The sequence below is a fragment of the Diospyros lotus genome, chromosome 1 (genome assembly GCF_014633365.1).
Source record: "Diospyros lotus cultivar Yz01 chromosome 1, ASM1463336v1, whole genome shotgun sequence".
Lineage (NCBI taxonomy): Eukaryota > Viridiplantae > Streptophyta > Magnoliopsida > Ericales > Ebenaceae > Diospyros > Diospyros lotus.
In genome coordinates this window covers 41,370,487-41,380,739 of record NC_068338.1, presented here as the reverse complement: position 1 = coordinate 41,380,739, position 10,253 = coordinate 41,370,487, and the positions used below count along the sequence as shown (strand labels likewise).

The window sequence follows — 10,253 nt, the reverse complement described above, 5'->3', positions numbered from 1 at the left end:
CTTCGGTTCTATCACAACCCAAGAGGGCCCAGTCTGAACCTTTTAGGCCTTAAGCCCAAACCACACTGCATTCGCCTAGCGATCCAATCAAAGTTTTAAAACTCGGACCGGAGCAACTCTTTTACTTTACCCGATTCCGGTTCTCGTCCTTACAAGCCGGCCCACAAAACATAATTGGTTTTACCTACTGCCGACGGCATGTCTGCTCATATCCTTTCCCAATTCTCATCTTCGGAATTCAACAAAAATCTATCCCAAATTCAACCCCAATATCAGCATGGGAATGGCCAGTTCGACTCAGATGGAAAAACCACAATCCAACAAACACATCTTCATCCTCTCCGGCCAGAGCAACATGGCCGGCCGCGGCGGCGTCACCCCTCACAAACACTGGGACGGCGTCGTCCCGCCGGAGTGCCTCCCCGACCCCGCCGCCGTCCTCCGCCTCAACGCCCAGCTCCACTGGGAACCGGCGCACGAACCTCTCCACGCAGACATCGACACCAAGAAGACGTGCGGCGTCGGCCCCGGAATGGCCTTCGCCAACGCCATCAAGGGCCGCGTCGGCACGATGGGTCTCGTCCCGTGCGCCGTCGGCGGCACGGCCATAAAGGAGTGGGAAAGGGGCACGCACCTTTACGAGAACATGGTGAGGCGGGCGGAAGCAGCAGCGAGGGGCGGCGGCGAGATCCGAGCCCTGCTCTGGTACCAGGGAGAGAGCGATACGTCGTCGGAAACCGACGCCGAGGCTTACAAAGCCAAAATGGAGAAGCTGATCCACGATGTGCGCTCCGATCTTCAGTCGCCATCTCTTCCAATTATTCAGGTGAATTCTTCCTGGATCGAGACTGCTTTATTTCATCTCAACAAATTCGATTGGTTTATGAAGCAATTGTGTTCTTAAATTGTGTTCGTTTATCAGGTAGCGATCGCGTCGGGAGATGAGAAGTACATAGAAACGGTGAGAGAGGCGCAGAAGAGCATCGATATAGCGAATGTGGCTTGCGTGGATGCCAAGGGCTTGGCGCTGAAGGAAGACAACCTGCACCTCACCACAGAGGCCCAGGTTCAACTGGGCCGTATGCTGGCCGATGCCTACCTCACCACATTTTGCTCGTAACTTCGATATTACGGTATCCTGTTGACGTAACTTTGTACTTCAGTTCGTATGTATTCATGATCGTTTCCTCGCAAAGACTTTGATTGAGTGTTATTATGCTACTTGTCGAGAAACCTTCAGAGAAAGGTTTATCGAATTATTTTTTATTTAATTTTTCTTCTTTTTTCCATTTTGAATCTCGCCCATTCTCTCTCTCTCTCTCTCTCACTCACTCAATCACTCAGTGTCTCTCTTACACGGTCTCTCTCAAACCCGCCACTCTCTCTCAAACCGTCGCCCCACCACTACTGTGAGCACCACCGTCACCCTCCTACCACCGCAAGCAGCGTTTGCTGTCCGTCGCCCCTCTGCCGCGAGCATCGTTCGCCGTGACCCTCCATCTGTCACTCGCACCGTCGTCGCCCCCTCACTGCCGCGAGCAGCGTTTGCCGTCCGCCCCCTGCCACAAGCACCGTCTGTCGTGCCCCTCCCTCTGCCTCTCGCACCGCCTCGCCCGGTCGCCCTCACCACCGGCCACAGACGGCCATCGCCCCCCCCCCCCCCCAACACCGCTTCTCGGACCGCCATCGCCCCCTGCCAGCTGCTCGCAGCGCCTCGCCTCCACCCCCTTTGCCTCTCCCTCCGCCGCGAGCAACCGCCCGCACCCACCAGGGTTCCCCCCACTGCCGTCACCCCCAGCAGATCACCCCCACCCGTTGCCCCCCCAACCCCTTCGCCTGCTGTCTCCCCCACCGCCGCCGCCGTCCTCCCCAACTGGGTCACCCTCGGCAAGTCGCACATACATTTATATATATTTATATTTTTTTTTTCTGCTTTAATTTTTCTATTTGCTTTGTTGTTGCTTTTTTTCTATTTACTTTAATAGTTTTTATAATTCTGATTAAAATTTGTTATTTGATAGTAAATTTAGTTCTTGAAAAAATATAATTAATGCAATTAATTTTATATTGTGAAATTTATATAATATAATTAATTTTATATTGTGTAATACATTTAAAAAATTATCATTCATCAGATTTTATGTAATATAATTAATTTTATATTATGTAATATAAATTACAATTTATGAAATTTATAGAGTGTTTTTAAGTTCACTCTAAATTTTGATAAAATTACAATCTCACTGTTCTAGTTTAAAAAGCTTAAAACAGTTTTGTTTTCATAAGCTCATTTAATTTTGACATTTCTCAATTTCACCCCCCAAACCAAGGAAATTATTCTAATCTTTGTGCTAATAATGCACAATCACAAAAGCAGATCCATGCGGTCTATGGGTAAGCAGAAAATTTAAAAAGAGTGAAAACAATAACACCTACACTCGAGGGATTTACGATTATAATTTATCATTAAAAACATTAAATTAAATAAGTTAACATACATAAAAATATATTAGATTTAATAACTAAATTTTTATAAATTTAATTTTTAATTTTTGACCAACACTAAAAAATGCACTAACAATCGCCATTAGCTACCATTGATTTGAGAATAATAGAATTAAAACGCACTAAAATAATTATAAATAAAGTAATATTTAGACATTTTCGTCTTCTTTAACATTGTCTTCAATCTTTTTCTAACTACATTCGCTGACAGGTTAATTTAATTCTCCAACCACATCATATAAACTTGATATTCCATGAGCTTGAACTCCAAATTCCTCACACAATCAAATAAAAAAAATAAAATAATATTCTTTTATAGCTCAAAATAATTCACATTCTTTATTTTTCATTTTCATAATCAAATCAATCAACTAAAAAAAAAAACAAATAGAAAAATTAAAGCAAAAAAAATATAAATAAATAAATAAATATAAATGTATGTGCGACTCACTAATGGGACAGACTACGGTAGTGCAGTCAGCGAGATAAGGGTGATAATAAGCGAAAAGGTCGAAAAATAGGTAACTAGGGGGCGATGACAATAAGAGAGGCAAGAGAGGGCGACGGTGGGTGGGGGCGAGGTGCTACGAGTAGTTGGTAAGGGAGGCGATGTGTGTGTGGGGGGGGTGACGACGGTCTGTGGGCGATGGTAAAGGCGATAGGACGAGGCAATGCGAGTGACAGAAGGAAGGGCATGTGTGGACGATGCATTTGGTAGGGGGCGAACAACAAACACTGCTCGTAGCGATAAGGGGGCGACGACAATACAAGCGACAAGAAGAGGGACATGGCAAACGATACTCACGATAGGGGGTGACAAATGACTAACGTTGCTCATGGTAGTAAGGGGGCGACGGCGATGCGAGCAACAAGGGAAGGGGCACAACAGATGATGCTCGCGACATAGGGGTGACAAATGACTAACGCTGCCCGTGGCAGTAGAAGGGTGATGATGGTGCTCGCAACGGTAGTAGGGCACGATGGCTTTGAGAGATAGAGTATGGGAGAGATAGTGAGAAAGAGAGTGTGCGTGAAGAAGGACGAGAATCAAAATGAAAAAAAAAAAAAAAGATAACAAAATAAATTAAAAATAATCTGATAAACCTTTTTCTTCTCGACAAGTCGCATAATTCTTTTTTTATATAATTGTGATATCATATTATTTTATTATTGTGATAGTGAACAATTTACTTTTATTTCATTTTTTTCTAATCTAAAATAAATAGAGTACTTTAGTGGTTCCACACTCTTATTCGGACTTTCACCGCACTCGGCACCAGCCGACAGCCAGCTAGCCAACTACCCTACCACCCGTTGCTTCCCTTCCCGTTCAAGGAAAATCGAAAACATGTACACAATACGTGTTACTACTGTTTTTCTGTGATGGTTATAATTTACATTTGTAATTTGTTAAATTTGTTAATGTGTACTAAATGAATATGCCGATTGCCGAGTAAAAATCATTCACATTACAAAGACGCACCAAAAGTTTATCTATAATCTTGCTTCCAAATGGTTTAATTAATTTATAGTGATAAAGAAAGTTAATGTGTGGCATCTTATCACTTAACCATGTTCATGCATCTCTTAAGCTGATGCAAATTTTTTTTTTTCATTATTGGACTAATTAGTTAATCTTTTCATTTGACGCAAACACATAGTATACATTTTAATTTATTTTTAAGCGCACCACTAACTCTCCAATGCCGATCATTGTTGTGAATATTTGACATTTCTTTGGTACACAAAATATCTGTTTTGGATTTTATGGGAAAGTCATGTAAAATAGAGAGAAGCGCGTGGTTGTAACTTCAGGGATACAATTAATTTAGAAGAATATTAGCCAAATTAATTCAAATTAACAAAAAAATTATCAGTTTTCGGACAAGATTGGGTAAAACAGTAGCTTTCCTACCTCGCGCAGCCGAGCAATATATATAGCCATGGATACAGCGAGAGAGAGCAGAGATTCCAAAGAAATTTGGCAATGGCGGCTTCTGCTTCGACGAGCTTTCTCTCCACGCCTGCTCTCCGGAAGTTGCCTCCATGCTCTCTTTCATGTAAGCTCCCTCTCTCCGACGCCTTCGGCGTCTCCGTCTCGCTCCGCCGCGGCAGACGCGCCGGCCCGTCCTTCGTGGTGCTGGCAATGGACGCTAAGCCGACGGTCCTCATCGCCGAGAAGCTCGGCGAGGCGGGGTTGAAGCTGCTGAAAGAAGTTGCAAACGTCGATTGCTCCTACAACTTGAGTCCCGAAGAGCTCTGCACCAAGATCTCGCTATGCGACGCCTTGATCGTCCGCAGCGGCACGAAGGTTACCCGAGATGTGTTCGAGGCGTCGGCCGGCCGGCTCAAGGTTGTCGGACGCGCTGGCGTCGGTATCGATAACGTGGATCTGGCGGCGGCCACTGAGTTCGGTTGCCTTGTGGTTAATGCTCCGACGGCAAACACCGTTGCGGCAGCTGAGCACGGCATCGCGCTTCTCGCTGCCATGGCTCGGAACATTGCGCAGGCTGATGCATCTATTAAAGCCGGTCAGTTACCTTTGACCTCGCTGCTCGTATTACTTTTTTATTAGCATTTGTTTTTCTCGTTAGTGAGAAACGAACATTTTTTGCGGCTGTGTATACTTTCTGTCATGCATTTCTTCGAACTGGTGGTGTGGTCGAACTTTTATCCTTCTGTCTCAGTCAATACTCGGTTAGATCTAGTCCACGTGCGTGCAAGTGTGATGCTTTTTATTTTCTTTTTGTTTTTTGGTTTGAAAAACTTGAAGATGTAGTAGTTTAGATTCTGATTGTGCTGGCTGTTACAGAAACTTGCCAGATCTGATTTTTTTTTTTTTTGCTTTTATATTTAATTTATTTAAAGATTCGACAGGATTTATTTAACATGGCGAAAGCCTGGTATTGTGATTTGAAGAATCGAATTACATAATATCTTGTTACGTAGGCACACTTTCTTAGATTCGCGTACTGATTTGAATATTTGTTTGCTAACGTAGTTATCTCTAGTTATGGTGTTGAAAAATTCCGATTTGAAAGAGAACTTGTTAAAGCAATGGATTTTTCCATCTCTACAGTTCTACTGGCTTTGCCACTATACCCCCTAGCTATGCCACCAATATCAAACAAATTGTGGTTCCAAAATTCTTGGTGAAACAGTTGATCTCCCTGCTTAGTACTTGCTTTGAAAATTATAACCATTAGTCTTTTGGGCAACATGGTGAGACATGCCATGATGTCCACTGTAAGACCAGTGCCATTGGTTTTTTTCTTCATTTCTTTTCACTTCTTGTCTCACTTAGCTTTCTAACTTGGGTCAATCCCTTTACTGGGATCAGATACATCTAGGCTGTACATATATATCTTCCATCTATGACCTCCAATTTGTATACGTTTAGGCCTTTAATTTGCACCATGCAACTCCTCTATTTTAATCCACCTAATTATAAACAGCACTCTGGCATCACTTAATAGATGCGATGTATATTTTGTATAAATGAAAGAACATGTTTATAGCCTTATTTACATGAAAAAATGAATAAATAGATAGAAACCAAATTTATGTCGAAAGCTCTTATACAATTAAGAGAAAAATTCATGGGGCAAATAAAAACTTTCCATAAAAATAAGTGGCATAAAATCTTACAAAAAAAAAAAAACAAATAATTTCTCCACAAGGTGAGTACAAATTTTTTTTCAAGACTATTCAAGAACTTGAACGGGTACAAAAATTCTAACTTTCATATGCTACCAGAGGTATATAAAATATAGAAATATTCTCTTTCATCAAGAGTAATTCTCTGTAGATTGACATGCTTCACTCTCCCTTTTGAACTCTATGTTTTGAGGAAAATTTGGTGGTTAGAAAATTGTGAAAATTTTGCAATTCCAGATTTCTGGATTGCATGAAATAAATTTGGTGGCTGCTAACAAAAAAATATCAGTAACTTGAACATGCAATAATGAGGCCAACCACTCCATTCAACGGGCTTGACCCATCATATACCGCAAAATAGGTGCTCTGTTTCTAAATATATTTATTTACCAATGAGGAAAAGTTTGAGAATTTTCGTTAACTCGCTATAGAGAAAGCAGTTCTTATATCTAATTTCTTAAATCCATGCTTACTACCATTCTTAAAACTATGCAGTAGAAGTCATTTTCACAACTTGCCTGAAGATTTTATCAAATTCAGTACTTTTTCTTTTATTCAAAACCTTTAACAACAAATTGAACCTTGTGCTTTACTAAGTTTGCATTGCTATCTTAACTTGAATACCCATTTGTTTTTGAGGTTTTTTCAACACTAGTAAGCTTCACCATCTCAAATATTATGATTGTTGTTTTTATTTTGCTAGAAATTCATTCCATCTAACATTTCTTCCATTTAACTACCCTATTAGTAAACAAAGTATATTCAGAAGCGGGACGGTTCATTGATGGCAATGGACCCATTATCCCTTATTTCTTCATAAGGGATACATGCTGACAGTTTTTGGTCAGCAGCGTCCAAATTTTGTTTTGTGCAATCTGCAAATACGTCATAACTGATTTCTTGTGGTTTTTGAAATACCAAATTTTCCCTATAAATGGAAAGCTCAAACGGGAGAATGAAGCACCTTGATCCAAACATAATCCCTCTTGATAAAAGAATCTTTTTCATATTTTTCCGTATACCTCTTGTAGTGTGTGAGATGGTAGTTATATTTCTGTATTCTTAAGTTTTTGAGTATATTTTTGGGTGTGAATTTTTGTACCCGCCAACCCCACATTATGGGATAAATAAAGGCTTGGTATGTTGTAGATTTTTCATGCCCTGCTTGCAGAGAGAGAATTTATTTACCTTTTTTTTAAAGAGATTCTATACCCATTAGTTATATAATATATTTGTCCCGAGGGTTGATCCTCTTAAATATTGGAGATTTTTCCATATAAATTTGGCGTCTATCCATTTATTCATTATTTTTCATCTTTAGTGCTGAGGGATGGTTTCTTTAATGTACATAAAGTACATCCTGTGCTCAACAGTTTTGCGACTGCATCCACCATCTGTAACACCAATAGCAACAATGGATTTACCTCCTTCAAAACTGCCAACCACCACCTGCAACCAGTATCATCATTGAGGAACATACCCTTATAAAATGCCTCTTTGCTCCTACTGACTGACATCAGTTCAGGCCTCAGGCAACCAGCATTTGGTTCCAAACAGTTCAAATATTATTTAATCTGGCCTAATGGTATTCTTAATAATGTTTCTGTGGATTATTGATGCTACAGTGGCTTTAAATTCACATTGGAAGTAAAGATCATGCTCTACTGTACATGCTAGAGGTTAACTCTAATCATTATGTGGATATTGGATTCAAGTAAAATTGAGAAGTGAAACCAGTTAATCTGTCATATTTTGGTCACTTCAGGGAAGTGGCAACGGAACAAATATGTAGGGGTGTCGCTTGTTGGAAAAACACTTGCTGTGATGGGTTTTGGCAAGGTAGGATCAGAAGTTGCCAGGCGCGCCAAGGGGCTTGGTATGCATGTGATTGCTCATGATCCGTATGCTCCAGCAGACCGTGCCCGAGCTATAGGTGTAGAGCTTGTTAGCTTTGATGAAGCTATAGAAACTGCTGACTTCATCTCACTTCACATGCCTCTCACTCCTGCTACATCAAAGATTCTCAATGATGAGACTTTTGCAAAGATGAAGAAAGGAGTTAGAATTGTCAATGTTGCTCGGGGGGGAGTAATTGATGAAGAAGCTTTGGTGAAGGCACTCGATGCTGGCATTGTTGCTCAGGTTCTTGCTTTTACATTTTTGAATCTCAAGCAATCTGTTTATTGAACCTGGATAACATGTCCTTATCCTGCAGGCTGCACTTGATGTTTTCACTGTAGAGCCACCGCCAAAAGATAGCAAATTGGTACTACATGAACAAGTTACTGCGACTCCACATCTTGGTGCCAGTACTATGGAAGCTCAGGTCTGTTTTATGATAAGACTTGCCATCTGCACAGGCCTATATAGTTTTCTTCTACGGTGTCATTAAATAATGTCTTGTTTGCTTTATAGGAAGGGGTGGCAATTGAAATTGCTGAAGCTGTTGTTGGAGCCTTGAAAGGGGAACTTGCTGCTACTGCAGTGAATGCACCAATGGTTCCTGCTGAGGTATCACTTTGGATGTCTGCATTTCTTAACAACTTTTTTCTTGGTATTGTCAAGGCCATGTTATCTTCTGAGCTGCATGCTGTTCATAACTTTCCCCTTGTTTAACACAATTTTTGGATCTTGGATTGGTGAATGGAGAGGAAAGTGGGATGGAAATCAGAACATATATAAATAGTTATTATTTAAGGATCCAGGAAAACAAAAGTTTCAACAAATATTAACCTTCTTGCATTTCTTTTTCCTTCTGGGTCTTTTCCTTTGATTGATAAGTATCCAAACATAGGCATTGAATTGAAGTATATTTTCTGAGCAGTGTGTATTTTGTACATTTCTTGCTCTTCTTTTAAGAATCTGTTATTTTTATGATTGTTGCATTTAGACAATTTTCTCATCTGGATAATTGTGGAGATTAACTTTAACCTTTGACTCACTGATAGCTTACTGTTTAACCTATCTGCATTTGTGTTTGTGGCTAAGAGCACTTGTGTGTGTCTGATGAGTGCAGATGACCAAATTTTACTGATCTTATTGAATAAAGAGCCCTTGATCTTAACAGTTTACAAGCTACCTTCTTAGGGTCTTTTTTCTTTTGGCCTCTTACCCAGAAAAAATAAAAGATGTCAAAATTTAACCACATTCTTTCTTCAATACTGCAGGTGTTAGCAGAGCTGAAACCGTTTGTTGAACTTGCTGAGAAGCTTGGTCGACTAGCTGTCCAATTAATAGCAGGTGGGAGTGGTGTTAAATCTGTAAAAGTGACGTATGCTTCTGCCAGGGGTCCTGATGACCTTGACACAAGACTGCTTCGAGCCATGATCACTAAGGGCCTGATTGAGCCTATATCCAGCGTTTTTGTAAACTTGGTGAATGCAGATTTCACTGCTAAACAGAGAGGTATTCGGATTGCTGAAGAACGGATCATACTAGACGGTTCACCAGAAAGTCCCCTTGAGTTCATCCAGGTTCAGATTGCAAACGTAGAGTCAAGATTTGCCAGTGCAATGTCAGAAATTGGGGAGATCAAAGTAGAGGGACGGGTGAAAGATGCCACTCCACATTTGACAAAGGTTGGATATTTTGATGTTGACGTGAGCTTGGAAGGTAGCCTTATTCTCTGCCGACAGGTTGACCAGCCTGGTATGATTGGGAAGGTGGGAAGCATTTTGGGAGAGGAGAATGTCAATGTGAGTTTTATGAGTGTCGGGAGAATTGCTCCGCGGAAGCAAGCGGTTATGGCCATTGGAGTGGATGAACAGCCTAGCAAAGAGGCGTTAAAGAGGATCGGGGACATTCCAGCTGTGGAAGAATTTGTTTTCCTCAAGTTGTAGCCTGTTCAACTTATCCACCATACTACCTACGTATTTCGTTTGTGCCAATTTTGAGGACCCATCTATGTGTCATGTAGTAGCTTAAAGGTGAGGCAGAAACGATTCGGCTGTGCAATTATGAGGGTTTCTTGTGGATTTTGGAACATTTATCGTATCCTGAACCAATAAAAGAATAAGAAAAAAAAAATCAGCAGGTTACGTGATTTCTTCCTTCTCGCCTTCTTTTAGCTACCTGTTGGTTCTATAGAGTGT

The 10,253-nt window shown here is 41.0% G+C and overlaps 2 protein-coding genes across 2 annotated transcripts; both read left to right on the top strand.

Annotated features, from left to right (window-relative positions):
• The first annotated feature begins 165 nt into the window (after positions 1–165).
• LOC127810301 (probable carbohydrate esterase At4g34215) lies at positions 166–1,292 on the top strand. Its single transcript, XM_052349731.1, has 2 exons — positions 166–826; positions 923–1,292. Exons 1-2 carry the CDS (start codon positions 278–280, stop codon positions 1,118–1,120), a joined length of 747 nt encoding a protein of 248 aa, XP_052205691.1. The 5' UTR covers positions 166–277; the 3' UTR covers positions 1,121–1,292.
• A 3,167-nt stretch (positions 1,293–4,459) lies between these two features.
• LOC127809758 (D-3-phosphoglycerate dehydrogenase 3, chloroplastic-like) lies at positions 4,460–10,213 on the top strand. The gene is made up of 5 exons (XM_052348805.1): positions 4,460–5,036; positions 7,928–8,304; positions 8,378–8,488; positions 8,578–8,673; positions 9,330–10,213. The coding sequence occupies exons 1-5, from the start codon at positions 4,493–4,495 to the stop codon at positions 9,999–10,001; spliced, it is 1,800 nt and encodes a 599-aa protein (XP_052204765.1). The 5' UTR covers positions 4,460–4,492; the 3' UTR covers positions 10,002–10,213.
• Positions 10,214–10,253: the final 40 nt, after the last annotated feature.

What these genes read in the sequence shown, in the direction of transcription:
- LOC127810301 (XM_052349731.1), top strand. Translation starts at nt 278, where the DNA reads ATGGGAATGGCCAGTTCGACTCAGATGGAAAAACCACAATCCAACAAA. An exon ending in CATCTCTTCCAATTATTCAG is followed by an intron (nt 827 to 922) that starts GTGAATTCTTCC and finishes TTCGTTTATCAG; the next exon opens with GTAGCGATCGCGTCGGGAGA.
- LOC127809758 (XM_052348805.1), top strand. Translation starts at nt 4,493, where the DNA reads ATGGCGGCTTCTGCTTCGACGAGCTTTCTCTCCACGCCTGCTCTCCGG. An exon ending in ATGCTGGCATTGTTGCTCAG is followed by an intron (nt 8,305 to 8,377) that starts GTTCTTGCTTTT and finishes CTTATCCTGCAG; the next exon opens with GCTGCACTTGATGTTTTCAC. An exon ending in CCAGTACTATGGAAGCTCAG is followed by an intron (nt 8,489 to 8,577) that starts GTCTGTTTTATG and finishes TTTGCTTTATAG; the next exon opens with GAAGGGGTGGCAATTGAAAT.